This window comes from Sorex araneus, chromosome 9, assembly GCF_027595985.1.
Source record: "Sorex araneus isolate mSorAra2 chromosome 9, mSorAra2.pri, whole genome shotgun sequence".
In the NCBI taxonomy this organism is placed as follows: domain Eukaryota; kingdom Metazoa; phylum Chordata; class Mammalia; order Eulipotyphla; family Soricidae; genus Sorex; species Sorex araneus.
Genome location: NC_073310.1, coordinates 29,113,462 through 29,136,216, shown reverse-complemented (window position 1 = coordinate 29,136,216; position 22,755 = coordinate 29,113,462). Strand labels below are relative to the sequence as shown.

Genomic DNA, 22,755 nt, shown 5'->3' with positions numbered 1-22,755 from the left:
GTTCTGTATTGGACCACCTTAGAGTCTGCCATGAGCAAAACATGGGTCCTAAGACCAAGGAAGCAACCAGACATCCATTCCTATGTCTGTGCTTCTTTCTACTTCATCATGATCTCAGCTCTGACCCAGCATGACCTTAAGCTAAGTTTGAACTAATGATTACATAGAGCTAAAGAAAAGAGACATGTGAAGGCTAGAAAGCTACAAGATTCTCTAATGGTTCCTGTTTCCCTGCACTTGGCATTACTGTAAAGGTTATCGATTAATTCCTGCCAGGTGGGGGTGGGGACAGAGTTACCCAGTGCATTGGAGTAATTTCTTCCAATCATTAGACCCTCTCCTGTTGGAAATACCAACGCTTGCTCCACACTGAAAGCTTCTAAACACTGCAGACTGATTTATTTGAGTAAAACTCCATTTCTGGTTCCTGGCATGTAAGTGATTATTTTTAAACACTGGTAACCACAAAAATAATTTATTATTCTTACTCTATTTAATACTGTAAATGACTATGAACAGTGTTAATATTCCACAGTGAATTAATTGAAGTTGTCTGTTTTCTGACTATTAAAGACTTTAGCTAGAATTTTAAATTATTTTCAACAGCTTAAGACTTTCGCATAAGTTAAACAGTGATTTTTTTCAGTCACTTGGAATATGACCTATGATCAAAATAAAATCAAGTAGATTGGTTACAAGCTATATTTTTTAAAACAAATTAGGAGTCTTTACATAATATGGCTCACACATAAATAATTCTCTATATATCTAAAATGAATTTCCAAATTTTTAATAGATATAGAACTTACAATAAAAAATCTTTTTCAGTGTACACTATGAATTTTGACAAAAATAAATATATTTTATATGAAAAGTGTTGAATGTACTTAACTGAAGACATGTATAAAGTATAATCTTAACTTTTGAAGCATCGATAATTATATCTTAGAGGATAATTCATTATGCCCCCAAGTTTTAAAACTAAATGCAATCTTAGACATGATTATTAATGTTTTTCAAGATGTTTTTATACTGACAACAATTTAGTTTTTGTTTTTCACTAACCAAAATCCAACATGGAACTCCCTTTACAGAGACTCTGCTTTACAGAGACCAGGAAACTGAAATTTCAAACATAGTATAATTAGCAAACTCTTATGCCCAAACTACCAACAGATTAGAATAAACTGAGTAAGGGTTTAGGTTTGAGCTCTGTTCTGCTAGTGAAAACGGGCCAACCAAAACTGCTGCCTATTATTCAAGAGATTTCCATTTCATTCAAGGTCTCAGAAAACCTAAGTAACCACTTAACCCCCACAAAGGGATTGAATAAATTCTTGATGTGAGACTAGAGCTATTGGCATCAGTACAAAGACGAGACCTATGTCTACCATGGATGACAGTAGTATGAGTCACTTCAGGAAGGCCAAACAGGTTGTTTAAGCAACATGTTTTATTTGCTTTATTTAGCTGTTAACTGGAGACTGAATCTATATCCAAAACTGGGAACACAAGACCAAGAAGAAAAGTAATCCTGTATAAATTGAGAATCAATCAGACTTTACATAGCTACCGACTTTCTGATGATTCACATAGGCTTGTTTGTCTTTCTTTCCCTAGAGGGGCTTGACTAGAGTCCCCACCTGTGGATTATAGTTTAAATACAACCACTTTGAAGTAGAAGAAACTCACTGCCTCATTTTTTCTTCTCTAGAAGAACTGGAGCAATAGCACAGCAAGTAGGGTGTTTGCCTTGCCTGTGACCGACCCAGGTTCAATTCCTCCATCACTCTCGGAAAGCCAGGCAAGCTACCAGGTTTTTCGTATCCCACCCGCACAGCAGAGCCTAGAAAGCTACCTGTGGCATATTCAATATGCCAAAAACAGCAGCAACAAGTCTCACAGTGGAGATGTTACTTGTGCCCGCTCAAGCAAATCAATGAACAATGGGACAACAGTGCTACAGTGCTACAGACTCTTACCTCTTTGCTCTTTGGTTTGGGAGATTAGTTTGGCTTCCTTGCTCTAGCGGGTAGACAGGAAGGCTGCTGAGAACAAGAAAATGAGTGTGATGCATGTCCTGCTGTACTAAAACCTTGTTCCTTATTGCATCTATTCCATGAACTCACTTCAAGGTTTTGAACACAAAAACCCACTTAATCTTTTTTTTTTAATTTTTGATAAGTATTTTATTTTTAGTATTATATACATGTAAGCAATAATATGCTTAATTTATTATGCTTTTATGCAATATTTATTTATATTACAAAGTTTAAGAAAACATTTCTGTGAAAAATTTTATCTGTAAATGGGTGAATTTTATTTGTGGAAGATGACTGATTTGCAATTACACATAGGTGTGGTTGATCATTATTATAAATGATGGACAGATGTAAAGCCCTTCATTCAGGGCAAATTCTTCTAGGAGAATCTAAAGGACAAAATCTCTTCTAAGTGTTCAGCACTCTAGATTTCTGATAGAGGATCCGCCAAAGGGCGGGATTCCTTCTAAAGGTGTGTTGCTTTCTCCTTCCCTTTGTCAGTATTCATTTAAACAGTCATCTTAAATTTTCTTCTTAATAATATTTCTAGTTATTTTGTATGGACATAGTAAGTGATATATTAAGCTTAAAGGATGGTCCTTCCTGGGGACATCTCGCTATATATCACAGACTATAGTCCTCAGACCAAGTTAGTCTTTCCTAACTCCAGCAGGGTACTCATTCAATTACTTCATTTTTGCATCATGACAGAGTTTGTTCCATGACCGTGCTCTTAACTTATTATAATTTTTATGGCTCTTAGCCTGTCCGTTTTCAGTGGTGGACTAGCTTATGGCTTGCCCTGGGTTCATCCTTGTTCCTTGCCGGGACCCTCCTTTTAGGATGTTAGGAACTAAGGATAACTGAAGCTTAAGTCAAGTAAATATGACAAGTGCCCAGTAGTAAATATTATTTGAGTAAATTAACTCCCATGTTATAAAAGCATACACAGTGGCAGGGTGGGGTGGGGGGGAGATGGGATTGGGGAGGGTGGGAGGGACACTGGGTTTACGGGTGGTGGAGAATGGGCACTGGTGAAGGGATGGGTTCCCAAACTTTGTATGAGGGAAGTATAAGCACAAAAGTGTATAAATCTGTAACTGTACCCTCACGGTGATTCTCTAATTAAAAATAAATAAATTATAAAAAAAAAAAGTAAGTGGGAATCTCAATCCTCACCGTTAACATCCATCCAGTTTCCCTGTTGTTCTTCCATTTTCTATATGTAAGTAAATATTGCTATTCTCTTTTCTTTATGTCCTTTATGTCCATAGATTATTTTAGAAAAACCCACTTAATCTTTATAAGCTAACATACCAGCCTGCCACAAGTTGCCATTAAATCCCACCTCCCTCCCCAACCACATCTATGAAAAGGGATTGAGGTTAGAGACAAAAGGCAGTTCTATCAGAACAGATGCCATCTCATGTAGAGCCAAGGAAATTTTTGGTTTTGATGAGCAAACCATTGTACAATACCTTTTTAGAAGAATGACAAGGAAGATCTATTAATGAGTATGATCTGAAAAAGTCACCCCAGTTCCCCTTTCATATTAATTCCTGTAATGAATTTAGAACTGGTAGATGTGCACCTGACAGCCTTAGACATTAGCTCATCTTAAGAACCTCCAAAGAACAAGTTCAAATGTGCAAATGCCAATACCCTCCAAGAAGAATAAACTCAAATGTTAAAACAGTGTTTTTCATCGATAGTCAAAATTTTTAGCTGATAGTCAAACTTCTTATCTTGCATTTTTAGATTTGGATTTTTAAGTGGGAATACCATGTGATTATCTAGGTATCCCTGAGCTAGATTTTAATGCCCTGGGACTTCCAGCAAAATTCTTAAGTTGTGAAAAGTCTAGTGTCTGTTCATAGGCCAATTCAGGAAATCTTTAGAACCAATTTTTTTCCGTTGGCATTCTCATTCCCTAAAATAGTTTGAATCTTTTTTCCCTGGGGGGGGGTGGTGAAGGAGAGTAACACTTTTGGTTGAAATATAACATGAATATCACACAAGAGTGTCCTCTATACTTACTCAACTGTAGCTCTTACCAAACACGTAGCACTTGCTACTTAAAATGAAGGGGAGAAATTCGAAGGGACTTGGTACTTTCTTGATGAATAGCAAAAGTTGACAAACATGGAGACATGATGACTTCTCAGGTATCAAAAGTTCTCAAGGGCATCCCAACTAGTGACCGTTTCCCAATGCTCTCATTAACTTCAAAGAATCTACATTTTGACTGGCCTGGTAGACCACTCTTTTCAGTTGTGACCTGATTTACTTATATCACTGTATCACTGTCATCGCATTGTTCCTCGATTTACTCAAGCCATCACCAGTAACGTCTCCGTTCATCTCAGCCCTGAGATTTTAGCAGCCTCTCCTTATTTGTCTTTCCCAACAGTTGGAGGCTCCTTTAGGGTCATGGAAATGAGACCTATTATTGTTACTGTTTCATATGTATGCATGCGTAGAATATACTTATCAAATACACCACAAGGAGTTTGCTAGGCTCTGCCATGCAAGCGGGATACTGTTGATAGCTTGCCAGGCTCTCGGACAAGCTATTTTACAGGCAAAGTATATTTCCCTCTATGGTTTGTTGCCTACTGTCTTATATATGATATTGTAATAAATTAGCATTTTGGTGAGACCTATCTGGTTGAATGACTGTGGACAGGTCAATTTGAAGTGCTTGGGGTGGGGTGGGAGGGGGTGAGGGCTGAGTCTCAGACTAGAATTTGGTCCTCCATATAGAGGTGAGTGGGTGTAATAAAATGTCTAAAGCACATTTAAATTATAGAAAATTGCTTATGGATTACTTGACATGTATCTCCCACCTGAATTGGAATTATGTGGCACTTTGGCATTTAACATTTATAATCTAAGAGCATTACAGTTAGAAGTGCAGAGTCTTGAAGAAGAGATAGGCGGGAAGCAATGGGAAGAGGAGATTCAAGGGAATCTAAGTACCTCAGTGGTGTGAAGGAGCGGCATAACTAATCCAAACCACAGAGCCAACAACCCCAAGAACAAGAATCCAAACTTAATACCCAAACTTGGGTTGGGGGAAACCTGGGAACCATGGTGAAGGGAAGAGATGCTGATGGTAGAATTGGAACGTAGTAGATCTAAATTCCAATCGTGAATCACGGTGCTTTAATAATTTTTTAAATGGTGCAGATATTTTCAGACTTGGACTTAAATTCTTTAGTCAGTTATATTCTAAACCAGGAACACTTTTTAATTTTTTTTTTAATTTGGTTTTGGGATCACACCCGACTCAGAGCTAACTCCCAGTTCTGCAGTCAGGGATCAGTCCTGGCAGGACTTAGGGGAACTGTGGTGCTGGTTTGATTGTTAGAAATGCACATGATCTCATGAACGCAGCCAGGAATGATGTCCGAGCAGAGCCAGATATGACCAACTCACAGCCCTCCTACGGAAGACTGCTTTAGCAAGTGAGACATCAGCTTTAAGCTTCTTTTGTGCATTTAACTTTTACTAAAAGGGAAGGGTAGAGTCTTAATTGTGTTCTCCTTAGGGGTCTTAGGGAAAGCGCCTGGCTAGGAGCTATAGGGTGGGAGTTGCCACTAGAGGGCTCTGCAGAGAGCATCAACCTTTTATAGATGAGGAAGCACCCCTCGGAGACCCTGGGCTTTGAAGAACCAGGGGCATTTCTACTCATTATAGCTATGCAAGAGGGCAAGTAACAAGAACCTTAAAAGTACATTTCTAGGAACCACTTCTGCCATAAACTTGATATGAAGGTTGCAGAAATAGCTGGTAGGTACCAACCAAACTAGATTTCTCCGTTCAAAGGCCAGTTATTCCAGAGTTGCACTTAAAGTTGATACTTTTTTTTTTTAATGATGTTCTTTTCTTCTGTGAGACAGGAAATCAGATGGAGCAGAAAATTTGGGGTCAGGATTTAAGATAATGAAATTCTCCTTAGAGCTTCAGTTTTCCACTGGAAGCTGGGACTAAAGATGATGGTTGGGCGTTTGTGAAGGAGATGCCAGTAAAGCCCTTGGGGTTCTGGGGCTGTGTTAATCCTGTCCATTTTATTAATCCACAGGGATAATGGCAGGAGTCCGTTGCTGATACGGTGTGTGGGATAAGTGGCCCCGGGACTCCAGAATTATTCGGGGATTTCCCAGGCCAGTGATAACGATGCAGTAGGCATGTCATTGCTTTTTAGCACACATCATTGGCTAGCAAATAATCAGTGTAGCTTCCCATTATGTCTGTTTTGAAATAGTGAGACCAGTACCTGCAGCAGATGTCAGTTTTGCTGCAGAGAGAACCTTCGGGGACTGACCAATGAAGATTTTTCCTTCCCAGAGAGTCTTAACCATTTGCAGATTGGGTTTCTGGGACAGAATCAAAAACTGCCCTCAGCTTTATATCTTGTAGCTGCTTTGTCTCTGTGGACTTCGCGGTTTTTTCCCCCAAGATACTTCGTGTTTTTTCCCCCAAGATAAAAAGCGGTCCACCGGGCTAGTCAAAACGTACATTCTTTGAAGGCAGTTGAAAAACTGCATTTTTGTTGCTTTTTGGAACTTTCAGCAGAGAAGAGTAAACTCACCATCCAAAGTCTAAAACCCTCTTAGGCGTGTTTGACACTGAGGCTAAGTTTTCAGGTCTCTCCTCCAAAGTGCTGCGTCTGATGGCGAGTTGGTGGCTGTTCTTGGTGCCCAAGCTGGACGCTGTCGCCAAGACCAGACCCGAGCGAGGGGAGGAACCTGAGCTGAGGGGCCGGGCGTCCCGGGGCGGGAGGGGGGCGGGGCAGGTGAGCCGGTGGGGTTGGAGTGGGGGAGTGCACTTGTACGTGACGTTGGAGTTTGCAGCAACCTCCGAGCAGGAGGCTGTGGTGCGTGCGTGTGTGGAGTAGCTGCGCGGCCAGGGAAGATGTGTTCCGAGGGGCGGCCGCCGCAGTGAGCCGGCGCGGGGACTGAGCACCGCGGGCAGCCTGGGAGGCAGGCCCTGAGCAGCGGGCAGCTTGCGCTCCTTCTGGGAGCAGGCCACCCGGACCCGAGAGGCGCGCTCCTGCCGGCCCCAGGATGTAGGCGATCGGTGTCGGCGCTCCTGCAGGCTGACGGCTCATCATGAAGAAGCACTCGGCCCGGGTGGCCCCGCTCAGCGCCTGCAACAGTCCAGTCCTTACCCTCACCAAAGTGGAAGGTAACGGCTGGGGGCGGCTGGGGGCGGGGGGCGGGGGAGGAAAGATCGGGGTGGCGCTGATGCGGGGTCCTGGCACCGCTGCGGGGGCTGCCTCCTTGACCTCAGACTGCCTAGCCTTGGGAGGACTGCCTGATCGTGGGTGCTGTTCTGCTCCTCCGAGAAGCTGCGCCTGCAGTGCAGCGCCAGTCGGCCCGTGGGGGTGGCAGCTGGGCACTTAGCAGGCTACCCTGAGTCGCCTCGGGGTCGGCGGGCTGCGGTGAGCACAGGGCTGGCTCCTTCCAGCTGGCCCCCGGCACATTTGGCTCTCCGCAGCAGAGCATCAGTTCTTCTGGCTGTTTGGAGGCAGGTGAACAGGACAGGGGTGCCCAGACACCATCCATACACTTGAGTCCCCTGGGTTTAAAACTCCCCACCCCCACCCGGAACTCCGCCCCACCCCCACTCTCCACTCCCCCCCACCCCCCAGCCCCCGATTCCAGGCAGGCAAGTCAGATAGTCAGAGGTGTTGCTCTGTGGGTGTTGGAGGTGGGCTACAGAAGGATTAGATACCTCTCCTCCCATCCCCCCTTCACTCCGCAGCGCACCAGGGAAGTGCCTGTCCAGTGAACTGGCCAGTCTAGAAAGTCACTGACCTGTCAACATCTCCTTTTCCTCACTCGGGTCAGAGACCAGGGAAAGAGCGGTGCCTTAGACGTTGTTGTCCCTCTATGCCCCACCCCCACACGGGGGAAGCAAGAACCCCATTTACTTTAGCAAAGAGATGGGCTCAGGCCTTAATTCCTCCTCCCCAGAGGCAGAGGTGGGATGACTAAGTCTCCCTAGAGCGAGCCAGATTGACCAAGAGAGGGCTAGGAAGGGCCACACAACCAGCAGGGCAAGGGAAACAGTCCCCCTCCACTTCAAGCCCCCACTGATTCTGCACTAGTAGAGTCCTTTACAAGCTATGAGGGACAGCTGTGAGCTCCCGGACCTAGCCTGGCTTCTGCCTTGGACCTGAGACTGCAGCCCGGAGCCAGGACCTTCCTAAGATGCTTCGGAGGACCTGTGAGAAAGCTGCAGATGGAAGGAGAACCAGTGAGAGCTGGCTGGGCAGTTGTAATGTCCCACGCTCAGCCCATTCTCACAGGCCTGGGAGTAGTCCTCCTGGGGTGTTAACGTCCTCCCCACCCCATCCTATAGCTGGAAACTGTGAGGCCCAGAAAGGTGGCTGCCTGAGCCCTGCATCTTAGCGGTGCTGAAGCAGGACTAGAATCCTAGAATCCAGGGCTGTGCAGAATATCATTCTGTACTAACCTGCAGTTGTTTGCCCGTTTCTCAGCACTTTATCCTAAGGAAGTCGGGGTGTGGTGTTGTGTGTGTGTGTGTGTGTGTGTTTGTGTGCGCGTGCGTGTGCGCACGCGCGCACTGTGCTTCCAGAGTCAAGTCCAGTCTTAGGAAAGAGTTTATCAGGTATCTACACATGAACCTAGTGTATGTGCCCAGGAATGCTGGTCTTTTCAGACCTTTTCAAGGACTTTGATCAAATGTATGTGTGCAATTTGGAGAAGGCACAGGTTGGCTATGTACTTCCTGTTGAGCAGCCACTTCCAGCTTCTTTAGGGGAAAGAGTTGACCTGCCCTTAACTCTAAGTCAGAGGTTGGTTCTGCCTACTGCAGCAGTGTGTCTCCCTGGCAGTCCCCAGCTAATGTGGACGCATCAGGTCAGTGTTGCACCTCAGATGTGTGGAGCGTGGCTGCTGATGTCACTCACACTGGGTGCTCTGTCCTCAAATGTGCTCCACTGAACAGGTTCCTGATCTCAAATAAGCTGAGGGTTTGTCCTCGGGGAATTAAAATAGGGATCTCCTCCTTCTTATCCTCCTCCTCCTTCTTCTCTTCTCCCCGTCCTCCTCCATTAGAGTGACTGCCAGGTGACTCTAGCCTCCTGCTCACGCTTGCACATAGTGTGTGGGTAATAGAAAGTATATTAAGCAGAGAGTCAGGTAGATTGGGAATCAAGGTTATGTATTCCCCTGTAGAACAGTCTGATTTGTATAAATCATCAGCGCTATGCCATGTTTTCCTCAACTGAAAATAGAAGTAGCCCCCTTCCTTGGCAGGACTCAGGGTGCCCATGAAGTTAGGTTGGGGACAATAAATGGCACGTGTCTGGAACACAGGAGATGCTTAATGTCTGGCAAGCCTCCAGACAGGCTGTCTTATACCTTCAGCAAAGCTGGCTGCTCTCAGAGTACATGTGGGTATAGTATCGACAAGTAACTGTAGAGTTACAGGAATACTAGCAAGCCCCCAGTTCTCTGCTCTAAGATATGCTTATATGTTTTTCAGCAAGGAAGTTGGTCCCAGAATCTTGTCCTTGCTTTGCCTTGGCAAATTTATGTGTAGCTTTCTTCCTCTGCCTGTGTTCTTTGCCCTTGGTATTGTTGTTCAGTTTGTCTCTTGATCTATTTTTTGAAACCATTTGATCTTACGTGCTTGTTTTGGAAAGCGTTGAATCATTTTGTTTTGCTTTTAGATGAACAGGACAAGGTGGTCCCCATACTGTGGCTGTTTCTATGTGGATGGCAGACAGGCTAGATAGAGGATGCAACCCAGCCAGCAAGGAGTATTTATTAGCTTGTGGTGTATTTCTTCCAACAGGAAGCAAGGAACCATCAGCATGTGGTACATATTTTAAAAAATGAAATAGAAAATTCAAATATAAATGTTTACTTGAAAAAAAAAATGTTTACTTGAACTCAAACTCAGGATAATGAAGATGACTTTATTGACTCAAAAAATAATGTTTCCACCCTACTGGGTCCTTTGTTTAGCAAGGCTCTGGAGATGCTAAAGTCAACAACACTATTTTCATTCTAAGGGAACTTTTTAATCTCTCTATTTCTTTCCCACTAGAGTCGTCTCTGGTAAAGGTGGTAAAGTCTGTTTCAGAGCTAACAGAAAAGTGTTGCAGAGACGCTGAGAATTTACTAGTGTTTGGAGGCCTTCCCTGAGAATAGGGTCTTCCTGGAAAAGAGAAATTTTAGGGGGTGGGGGGGCAATGAGGAAGAGGGTCAGAGGCTGGCTAGAGAAGAAAGAGACAGAGACTAGGCAGCTGAAGTGAGCACTTGTTGGGCGTGGAAAATGGTTCTGTTCACAGGGAGGGAATGTGTTTGGCATAGCCATAGTCAGGACACATGAGAAAGAGAATGTAGGTGGGTCATAGAGAAAGGTCAAGGCTGAAAAGTCGTTTCCAGCCAGGTGGTTAAGGTCTGTCCACCCAGCAGCATATTTTTATATTCTTAGCCTGACTTCCCATTAAACTCTGACTATTCAACAGGAATACCCTGTCTAGTATTTAAGGGACACCTATACTCACAACTGGAGAATCCATGTTTGAATGTTACCCTCAATAGAAATAAGTTACTGAACAGTAATTTTTCCCCAAGAGGCCAGGAGCCTGAGTATTATGGAAACAGTACAGGCTCTGGACTTCTATGGAGTAAGCAACCACCTGTATTGCTTAACTGATAACTTTAGCTCATATTTAAACCCTCTGAAAATCAGTTCCTTCATATGAAATCAAAGTGGCTATATGTTCCTCCACATGAAAGTTATTCTTGCCAATGAGTCTGTCATGCTGCAACTGCTTTAGGGAGATCACCACATTATCTACATTTTCTCTGAGAAGGAATTCATCCCTTCTTTCCTTCTCTGTTACTGCAGTAACCAAGCCTCAGAGAAAATAGTCACATAAGCTTATACAGTTAAAGAGCAGACAGCCAGGGTAGACATCAGTATCTGCTGCTTCAGAATGTTGCTAGCACTTGGCATGTGCTTTGCATTTGAGTTATTCTAAGAATTATCTCTGCTCATTGTACTTTGGAATTGCTTGGTAGACGTTTACACCCCTATAACTTCTTCCATTCCACAATAGATTCTGAGCCTCAACCACTATTGGGATCCCCAGGGCCACTTATGAGGTGATTTTCTTTTTTCTTTTTGGAGCCACTCCTAGAGATGCTTAGGATTACTCCTAGCTTTGTACTCAGGAATTACTCCTGACAGTACTCAGGGGATTACATGGGATGCCTGGGATTGAAGCCAGGTCAGCCATATGTGAGGCTAGTGCCCTTACCTTACTATCACCCTAGCCCCAGGGGTGATTTTCTTAGAAACCAAGTAGTCAGACTTACATTGGGGCGAAGCAGAGATGGGCTCACTATCCTGAAGCAGAGACCCTACTAGTGGAACTGACACCCCAGAATGGGACCCCTCCTGCTGCCTCAATATGTATACTGCCAGTGGATTCTCACACCCTCAGCTATACCCCAAGTTGACTTGTCCAAGGCCTGAAAATTCAATGACAGTCATTACTTAAAATACATAGAAATGATCCAGATGTCAAGAGGAGACTAGAACCTTTGACCCAATACATAATCCTTTACGCTTCAGAGATTCCAGAGAATGAAAAATGTCTTAAAGGCACACAAAGGACAATCACCTATTGAAATAAACTTGCTAATAGGAATATGAAATTAGTGGTGTTTCAACAAAGGACACACTCACTTTTCCCTGGGATTCACATGGCTACAGCCAGCTCTTTGGCCCCCAGTGACCTCTCTTTTTCTAAGCTGACAAAACCCTAACAGGATTATTTCCTGCTGTACTTGGATGTAGCTTCAGAATCTTCATCTCCAAGCATAAGTGCATGAGGATGCACTCATCTGCTTTCATCTTCCTCAAAGCACAAGCAGGAAAACCTAGCAAAAAAGGTTCCTCTGCTGTTCTGAGTGAAAAGTAAGAACAAGACAACACTGAAGCCAGGGACAACACTACAGATAAATGTATAGGGTTAGAAAAGGGGACCAGAAAAAAAAAGAAAGAACATAAATAACACTTCAGCAAGCAGAAAAAAAGTGGGGGTGACCAGGAGCCCTGCACATAGTCTGCTGGGAGATGGAGCTAGAAGTTAAAGGAGGAAAGATACCAAAGCAAAGATGGTTTTCTATTCCAATGTGGGTGGTCAGCCTTAGTATAAGAAAACAAGACAGTCTTGTATAGTGTATGTTCAGTGGGTCATGAAAGTTCATTTTGCCAACCTCCAATAGCTGTAATAAAGTCACTGAGGTAGAAATTTTTTAAAGGTACTAGTAAGTCCAGTACAGAGTCCGGCAAACTTACCGAGAGTATCCCACCCGCACAGTAGAGCCTGGCAAACTACCCGTGGCGTATTTGATATGCCAAAAACAGTAACAACAAGTCTCACAATGGAGACGTTACTGGTGCCTGCTCGAGCAAATCGATGAACAATGGGACAACGGTGCTACTACTAGTAAGTCAGTTGCTCTGCATGCCCCTTTAAAAATGCTACACACTCTCAGTCATGCAAATTGTCTCAAAAAATGTTTTCTAGACTTTTTCTGTGACCTTGAAAGTGTCCAGTGGAGATAAGGAACCATGTTTGAAAGTGATTTCAGCTGCCCAAGTGGGAGCTTATGGTCATCATAATAATAAGGTTTCTTTTATGATTGACCTGCATCACTTTTTACTGTCCCCACACATTTTTGTGCAGTGGTCCCAACATTATCCCACTAGACAGACAAGGAAATGGTACAGGGAAATTAAATGTTTTTCAGCACTGAAATAGCTACTGTATGGCAGATATCTATCCTAACCACTAGGACAGAACAAAGTACAAATAAGACTGCTACAGAAGAGTATGAGTGAATCACTGTATCACTGTCATCCTGTTGATCATCAATTTGCTCGAGCAGGTGCCAGTAATATCTCCATTTGTCCTAGCCCTGAGATTTTAGCAGCCTCTCTGTACTCATTCTTCCCAGCAGTGCTGAATTGGAGGCTCTTTCAGGATAAGGGGAATGAGACCCATCATTGTTACTGCATTTGGCATATCGAATATGCCACAATGAGCTTGCCAGGCTCTGCCATGCAGGCAGGATGCTCTCGGTACCTTGCCAGGTTCTCTGAGAACTAGGCTATAAGAGGTCGCGTGTGCTTCTGGGAGCTTTGTTTTATAGTTTCTGTATCTTAGTCGTTGATGGAATTACATGGTACTAGGGGCAGTTTGTGGGTGTGACTGCCAAGCTATTGGAAAATGGGGTATCTGGGTAGAGGAGGCCCAGTCCTGATCCGAGCAGGATTGGAGATCTCAGCCCCTGGTCCTGCACACCTGGGTTCCTCTGCCGGATTCTTTCATGCATGAAGCTCATCTGAACGTGTGGAGAGTGACCTTGAGCATGGCTGTGGCTGGATTACAGAGGTCTTCAGCTGCCGGGGCTCTGCTCAGGGCAGGGAGGGAAACTCAACCTGCCCCCCTCCAAGGGGCCCTGGTGAAGACAGCCAGGTGCAGGAGCAAGAGACTCTGCCATGAGTGAATACTGAAAAAAAAAGTCATTAGTGGTAACAGCATGGTGGAGTGAAACATGCCTGTGGGACAAAGGAAGTCAGGATCAACACCCTGTATTTAGGTGCTTGGCAACCTTCATTGCAGTTATGTGGAAATAAAAATAATGGAAACACATCCAATGACAGACTTGTATCCACAGAATTAGTTAGGAAAGTACAGGATCCTGGTACTCACATACTCAGGAGATGGGATGGAGAATGAAAATATGACTAGATTTGTTATGACATCACATTCCAGTCAAAGGGAGTGACTTATAGAAATTATTTTTAATTCAGTTCTTTTTGTTACATAACCGTGTATCACACCACTACAAAGCTGCTTATGTCATGAAATGTTCCAACATCCATTCTTCCACTTGTGTACATTTCCCACCATCAATGTCTCCAGTTTCCCTCCTGCTACTGCTCACCCCCTCACCCCTAGCATTCCTCTATGTCAGGCACTTTTCTTCTCTCTCTTCCCCCCTCACTCTCTCCTCTCTCCCTTTATCTCTCTCCCTCTGTGTCTATCTCTCTCCCTCTCTTTTCCTTCTCTCCCTCTCTCCCTCCCTCTTCTTTTGGGAGTTATAGTTTAAAGTGAATGCGGGTCTGCAAGCGAAATCTCAACTATGGGTGAGTTTTTGGTACTGGCGAAAAGTATCTGCAGGATACTTGGTTGCGGTGCTGCAATACTGTTGCTGTTTGGGATAGCAAGGAAAGGGAGACATCTGTAAACCAGAGAAAGGAAGCTGGTATCAGCATATGCTTGAGGTTGCTTTAAAAGGTGTGATTGATGCAGCAATGGTTGGGGACAAGAGGGCGAAGGAGAGGAAAGAACGATGCTGGAGAAAAGGTTGGTTAGCCTTCAAACAGAAAGAGTGAATTAAGGATGGAAGGATGGAAAAGTGGAGATTCAGGGGAGGGAAGCCAAGGACCTGTGTTGGTGACTTTGATAACGAAGGAAGTAGAATCATCTGGTAAATGATGGATGGGGATTGAAGGCTTGAAGGGGTGGGGCAGAGTTCAGAATAGCTCATTGGGAGAGCTGTGAAGAGAGAGAATTCTTAAAAGCCTTTTTGGCGAGTGATGCATTTCCACTGGTTAAGACAAGGTGTAACTTGGGAAGTGATACAGAACATTTCTGCTAAAGAGCCTATGGAAGATTTCTTTTCTGAAAAGAATTAGGTTGCTTCATCTCTTGGAGCTGGGCTCCTGTCTAATATATTGTGGGGAACAGATAATGAAATCTGAGCATCCTGACCCCCCACCCCCATGTTCTTCCCTGTGAGTCTATTAAGTAGCATATTCATTAGCAAAGATTGGTTTATCTGATTAAAACCCTTTACTGGGGAATGCCATGAGGGAATGGGACCCAGGACAGAGAAATCAGGTCCCTGTGTCTTTTCAGAACTGGTTGGTAATTGATTGGGGGAGGCAAGAGGTACTCATTGAGTTAAACCTGCTCCATCAATTGCTGAACTGGACCCAGGACTTCCAGCTCAGAGCTGGTTCAAAGCAAGGTGTAGAAAACCCTCTAAGAAAAGCTGTGTGACTCCCCAGGTTGACCTGGGACTGGCCTGCTGTGTTGTTAGAAAAGTCTCACTACCAGGGATTCTCAGGGCCGTGTCACCTTCAGTTGGTACATCCTGGTCCTTTAGTAAGAGATAGTCTAAGAGGCTACACTTAACACTCTACAGCCAATCCTAGTTTGACTGAGCCAGGTAAGCCTTACAAGACCAATTTCTGTTCGATTTTTCCATATATGATGCACCTATTTTCCAAAAACATACTTCCAGTTCTTAGCAGGTAAGTTGTGTAATGAGCCTATGCCATCAGTTAAAGTTGTGTAAGAGCCCATGCCATCAGCTAGCACTTCACCCTGCCAATCTCTGGGGGGGGAGGCTTCACCACAGACTGTCTGTGGGCTGGCCCTGCCAACACTGTGCCCACTGACCAGGACACCCTGTGATCCCCAATATCCTCAATTCCAGTCCCTGGATAAAGGGAGGGAATTTTTTGACAACACTAGAAAAAAGCAATAGCACAGCGGGTTGGAGTGATAGCACAGTGGGTAGGGCATTTGCCTTGCATGCGGCCGACCCAGGTTTGATTCCTCCGTCCCTCTTGAAGAACCCGGCAAGCTACCAAGAGTATCTCGCCTGCACAGCAGAGCCTGGTAAGCTACCCGTTGCATAGTCGATATGCCAAAAACAATAACAACAAGTCTCACAATGAAGATGTTACTGGTGCCAGCTCGAGCAAATCGATGAGCAACGGGATGACAGTGACAGTGACAGAAAGGAGCAGTGAATTGTGCTCCTGAGCAGCACCAACATCTTGCCTGGCCTGCCGGCTGCAAGCGCCTGCTATGCACAAGGAAGCACCAGGTACTGGCCCTGAGAAGGGAGATTCCAGGAGGCCGTGCAGGCCATGACTAGCAGGCAGTTGGATTAAAACTCAATTCATGGCTGCAAACATCTAAGCTGCAGAGGATCAAACAGTCACTCCCTGAGCAAGGGATCCACATATCATTCCTTCCCCTCTGCCCTCAGGCACTCTCATTCAGGCTTACCCTGTGTGGGGGGTTTTAGAAGATCCTGGAACATACATTTATGCTGGCATCCAGATCCCACAGGTTTGTTTACTGAGACCGTGGTGATGGTTGAGTCAGGCCTAGATCCAGCCCAGCACTCAAACTGCTATAGAATAATAGAATAGACCTTAAGGAGAAAGACTCTCCTCCACGACCACCACCACCGCCTTCAAAAAAAAAAAAAAAAGCATTGGTCCACCTCCTTGCTTGTTCCATAAAAGTGACTTCCAACTTGTCATGGTTTTTCTTTACTACTTCTGAAAAAGTTCTTTACCAACAAAGGCTTAAGCAACTGATAGAAGAGTAAAAAAAATAAAATTATATACTTCTAATCTCATTTGATTATTTTTTTTGGGGGGGGGCGATGCTCAGGGCTTACTCCTGACCACACACTCAGGAATTATTCAAACTTGGATGGACTTCATGCAAGGCAAGCACCCTACCTGCTGTATTATCTCTCTTGGCCCATTATCTAATTCACCCTGAACTTGTGCCAACTTACACAGAGGTGCTAGAGTATAAAAAGGCTTGGACAGTCTAACATCTGCCCTAAACTAGGTGGTGACAGTTCTTAATCAAATCCCACAGGCTAGGTGACTTCAACAGGAACAGGAAATTCAGTTCTGAAGGCTGGATGCACAAGAGCAAGGTGTTGGCAAACCTGGCTTGTAGAAGTCCAATTCCTCACTGTGTCTTCACATGCCATTTTCTCCACATGTGACATAGAGAACACAAGAGAATAAACTCTATCTTGTATAAGTCCACAAATTATAAGTTTGTCACCCTATCAGATCAGGGCCTCATCTTTGTGACCGTCTAACCTCAGTTACTTCCTTAGAGACTCAGTCTCCAAATACAGTCACAGTAGGTCTCTCTGGGGGTTAAAACGTCAACCTATGAATCAGAGGGGGCAGGAGGCAGGCACACAAACATTTAGTCCATAGCAGCCCTCATTCCAGAATGGCAAGTCCAGCTCAGACTCACACACACATGCAGGCTTTTCCAGGTTGAAGGATGGATCCTGTACACAGAAACTTCAGCCCCATAACCCTGTTCAACTTTCAAAGACTAGAAACCTGAAGACCCAAACTGGAACTGCCAAAATCAAGTGTAAGATTGCTCTCCACTCCCATTAACATTTTGAGAATTAATTACTCTTTAGAGATAGGTGAGTAGCTGAGATACAGTTCAAAATATCTCTCTGATTTCAGAGTATCTGTTCACAATCTGTAAAACAAAAAGCCATACTGTCCAACAACATTGAAAGATAAAAGAATTTATAAATTCTTCTAGCAGAGATTGTATATGGCCCCTTCGCTGGATATTATACTGTCATGTGTCCCTTTACTTCCCTGTGTCCTCTCCTCCCTTGATCTGTGAATTCCATACTTTGGCTGTGACCTGCACTAGTCAGGATTATAGCTGGAGCCTTAGCCATATATATGAATATTGGGAGTATTTTCTGATACAGAGTACAGGAACTCAAACTGATGATCTGGAAAAACTGCAAGTGGGCTGGCATAATAGGTCAGCGTATGTGAAATGAGGCTGTTTTGAGTCACCCAAAGTTTGTGATTGCCTTGTACACATGAGAGTCTTCTATGGACTGGGGATATGGGGTACAGGAGATCACTGTATCACTATATCACTGTCATCCCATTGTTCGTTGATTTACTCGAGAGGGCACCAGTAACGTCTCTATTCCTCCCAGCCCTGAGATTTTAGCAGCCTCTCCTTACTCGTCTTTTCCAATGATTGGAGGCTCTTTTAGTATCAGGGGAATGAGACCTATCATTACTGTTTTTGGCATATTGAATAAACCACGGGTAGCTTGCCAGGCTCTCCCCATGCGGGCGGGATACTCTCGGTAGCTTGCCGGGCTCTCTGATATAAATAGATGATAGATAGATAGATAGATAGATAGATAGATAGATAGATAGATAGATAGATAGATATGTATATAAATATTTATATATGTATATATATAATGGGTAGGAAGTGTCTTATAATGTGGTGTCCAGAAAAGGGGCCTGGAGCATGGCAGCGGTTGGGTAATGGAGGTCGGCTGTTGGGGCTAGGTTCTGAATCGACCCCTCTGGGGCGCCCTGAGTGAAAACAGCCTGGCACAGAGTCCGGTGGCATAGCTATGGGAGCCTCATTTTATAATCCCGTCTGGGAGGAGCAGCCCAGGTATAAGATGAATGCCCTAAGTGCTATACTCTGTGGTCCCCCAAATGCCACCAGGAGTGATCCCTAAACACAGAGCTAGAAGTAAGTCCTGAGCATTGCCAGGTGTGGCTCCAAAGCAACAAAAAGTGAGAATCTTCCTTTTGCTCTAAACAACTACTTTTTAAAGAGCGATCACACATAATTTAACAGAGCAAATGTGTAGTGAATAGATGAGATAAGGGAACCAAAATTTCAAGTGGTTTAGCTTTTAGTATTTGTCTATTTGTTTTTTAATTCCTTACTAAAAGAGCTATTCCTCCCCCCGTACCACGTCACCAAAAGTTGCATTTTTGATAAATGAATTTTACTTGCAAATGACTATAAACAAACCTAGGTGCCAAGTTTATTTTACAAAATTGTTTTCTGCTTTGTCTTGTTTTTAATTCACCATCACTTAAAAGCTGTTGATAAGAGTTTCAAGCATTCAATGGTCCTAAAACTCAAACCCTTTGCCAATGGCCTAGTCCTGAACTGTTATTCCTCAATAGTTGATAAATGGACAATTGTTCTTCAAGATGCTTAGCAGGGTAGGGAGTGAGGACTGAGGACTATGGGGACTGCAGATTCCAGGGCACCTCTCAACTCTGTAGTCTGTCCAGGGCCATCATCTGGGGGTGCCGGGGCGGGGGTAGTGTCTTTAACATCATTCAGTTCAGCCAAGTTTGCTGTGACCCCACAGAAGGTGTCAACAACTGAATGAGAGATTCAAATTAACTAGTTCCCCAAGAGAAACGGAAATGTTTGTGTTGGGCTGGATCAATAGAACAGCGAGTAGGGCATTTGCCTTGCACTTGGCTGAGCTGGATTTTATCCTGGGCAATGATCTCCCAGGCATCACTAGGAATAATTCCTGAGTGCAGAGCCAGGAAATAAACCCTGAGCATCTCCAGGTGTGGCCCGAAACAGCAACAATAACAACAAAAAATGTTTGTGTCATACAAAAACAATGTTTATAAACATTTTTTGTAGCCAAAACAGGAAACTATCCACTAGTCGGCTAATAGATACATGTTTTAACAAAATGTGAAATATACAAACAATAGAATGCTACCCAGTCATAAAAATGATCTGCAGACACATGCTACAAAGGGATGAATCTCAAAGATATACTACTTGAAAGAAGTCAGCTGAAAGTCTATATGTTTATAAAATATCCAGAATAGAGTAAAAGCAGACTTGTAGTTGACTGAAGTTGAGTGCAAATGGGGAATAATTGCAAATACAAATAGCATATTTCTAATACCTCAAAATGAGTCCTTGTTTCAAAGACTGGATAGCCGTAATAGTTTTGCAATTCTGTCCACTTACTAGAAATCATGAATTGGACAACTAAAAGCAGGATTTATGGCCTTGATAAAATAGTCACTTTTTTCCTTAGCTTCAGAGACTGGAATTTGCCTATGAATGATCTTTAACTCGATCACTCTCTACCCCTAAAACATTACTGGAATTTAAACTAAAACTGATCGCCCTTGTTCCTATTTTGAGGTTTCCATAGAATATTTGTGTTCTCTTGGAAGGAAATCAAACTTGGCTTTCCTAAGTTTGAACATTAGGAAATTTAACTTAAGTATAAATGCTCTGCTCTGTCATTTCAAGATGCTTTCACTGAATAAACAGAATAATGCACCCAATTTATCATTTTCCTCCAAGGAAAGCACTAGTTAACTGACAGCTCATTCTAGGAGCAATCAATGCTCATCTCAAAAGCTAACCTAGACCTCCAACACTCATAATGGCACAGTTCCCTTCTGAACAGATGTTGTACTCTGGACAAGCAGCAGCAGTACCCAGGAGGCAGTGTTTTATAAATCCCTCGAAGAGACATAGAACATGATTTTGCAGCTGGTAGGACTGAGGTGTGCTTTCTTTAAATTTCCCAACTGGGACAGAGCTTAGGATGGAAGTTTACATGCATGAATGCTATGTCCCACTATGAATTGCATATAATATTCCCCCTAGAGTGACAGATAGTACAGTGGGTAGGGTGTTTGCCTTGCACATGGCTGACCTGGGTTCAATTCTTCCGTTCCTCTCGGAGAGCCTGGCAAGCTACCGAGAGTATCCCACCCGCACAGCAGAGACTGGCAAGCTACCCATGGTGTATTCGATGTGCCAAAAACAGTAACAACAAGTCTTACAATGGAGATGTTACTGGTACTCACTCAAGCAAATCAATGAACAATGGGACAATAGTGCTACAGTCCTACAGAGTGACCAGAGAGATAGTACAGCACATAAGGCACTTGCTTCACATGTGGCAGACTCAGCTCAATCCCTGGTACTACATATGGTTCCCCAAACAGCTCCAGGAGTGCTCCCTGAGCACTGCTGAGTGTGACCCGTCCTCCCACAAACACCAAAAAAGAAAAGGAAAAGAAGAATGCTCCTCCTACACACACACATACAACTTTCTAAAATGTTTAGTGGAAGCAACTCCTGCATTAGACTGGGAAGAACCTTTCTGTCCCCAAGCAAGTCTTAATGAATTAAGTGGTATAAACAGAGCACTTAGAGGTGACATGACACAGCTAAGGGTAGATGCTTAACTCCACAATTACAGCATCTGTCAGCCTGCACAACCATTGGGCCAGAATGTGTAATCTACTTTGTACTTTAGTCAACAGTTCTGGGAACAATGCAAAGTTAGACTGGAAGATACAAGAGCAGAGGAGTTATTAAGCAGAAAAATGCGAGTTGGAGAGTGTGTGCAAAATGGTGTCATGGTATTGCTAGTAGTAGAAGAATGGTGAAAGAAGAAACAGAATAAGGTTTGCTCTGAACTGATTTCTCTCTGTTGTAATAAGCTATTTCTGTATAATGTCCTGCCTTGACTTGCAATTTATAAAGCAAGCAAAAGTTTCCTGTACTTGAAGGTTTGAGGTTTATTTGGGAAGTGAATCTGCCCTTCTCATTTTAATTCTTCTTTCTGAAATTTGAACATATATTTAATCTCTACTACTTAATTACTTAATATGTAATTGTGTGCCAAAGCACAAAATTTCCTAGTCATTTCCCGTGAATTGTCCAATATATCAGTAAACTGTACTTACTATATCACTCTTTTTTTCACGGATTTCATCTATTAGAAGAAATATTAAAATACTGGTTCTGGGAAATTACACTGGTGGAGGGATGGATGTTGGACTGAAACCCAAACCTGAGCAGCTCTGTAATTGTCTGTCTCATGTGACTCAAAACAAAACAAAAAAAAACTAAAAAAAAAAGAAATATTAGGGTACATACTTTCTGAATAATTTCTCTAGTCCCTTCAGCCAACCTGAATGTCTCACTAAAATCCATTCATGCATCATAATGGGGCAAGAATGAGATGATTTTGGTGTCTTCCTCATCCATCCATTCTATTCTTCAAGGCCCAGGCCAAGCTTCTGCCTTCTCCCTCTTCTTTGTTATCATAGCCCACACTGATCATACCCTCTAGAGAATTTTTGTTATAGTCAGAAGTCTCTCCATTTTACATGTATTTGATTTGTCATTCTTTCCATCATTTCATTTTTTGTCACATGAAAATGGGTTTTAAGTTCCTGAAGAACAGCAATGTATTTATCTACCGGCCACCCATAGTTCTTGACAGAGGGAATAGGCAGCTCTGAAATTGCCCAGATGATTTAAATGTTTTAAGGCAAGGTAACACTGTACGTACCCCTGTGAGGTTTATGAAGTTAAAATCCATGTTGTCAACATTAGTTAAATGAATGCTGGATGAAATGCAATCGATCCTAGTTCTGTGGGGTATGTGTATTAGTATATAGAATGTTAAGGATTTTTTTGAGGTATTTACAATTTTTCTATGTAGTTTACATAATGTGGGTTTGTTTAACAGAAATATAAAAATGAGTGAGGTAATGAAATTGACATCATTATCTTAAGAGGTTCAATATAGAGAAATAAAGTGTCAGACCTGTGGTATAATGGGGTCCTTGAAAAGTTTGCTGTGAGATTTCCCTAATCTCACAACGATAGAAGCTATAATACAGTGGATAAGTATTATAGCTTATATCGTATTATAGCATTTGCCTTAGACACGGTCAACCCGGGTTCGCTCTCTGGAAGTCCATAAGGTCCCCTGAGCCTGCCAGGATTGATCCCTAAGTTTTAAAACTTTATTGCCATGATGAAAATGTAGGTGAATAAGCACACAATGAGCCTAAACTGGCCCCCTGAGCTGTGCCAGGAGTAATTCCTGAGTGCAGAACCAGAAATGACTGCTTAGCACCACCAGGTGTGGCCCCAAAACAAAACAAAAACAATAGTGAAGATAGCACATTTGCCTTCTACTGGTCCACACAGCAA

General features: G+C 43.4%; 1 protein-coding gene across 4 annotated transcripts in view; it reads left to right on the top strand.

Moving 5' to 3' along the window:
* The window catches only part of SLC35F3 (solute carrier family 35 member F3), a 528,189-nt gene that overhangs the window by 322,731 nt on the left and 182,703 nt on the right, over positions 1-22,755 (top strand). Inside the window, exon 1 of one of the 4 annotated variants that reach the window (XM_012935439.2) lies at positions 6,869-7,232. The exons of the other annotated variants lie outside the window; for them this stretch is intronic. Within the exon in view, the coding sequence (XP_012790893.1) occupies positions 7,157-7,232 (76 nt within the window). The 5' untranslated portion in view covers positions 6,869-7,156. Of the gene's footprint in view, positions 1-6,868; positions 7,233-22,755 lie in introns of those variants that run through there. 4 annotated transcript variants of the gene reach the window in all.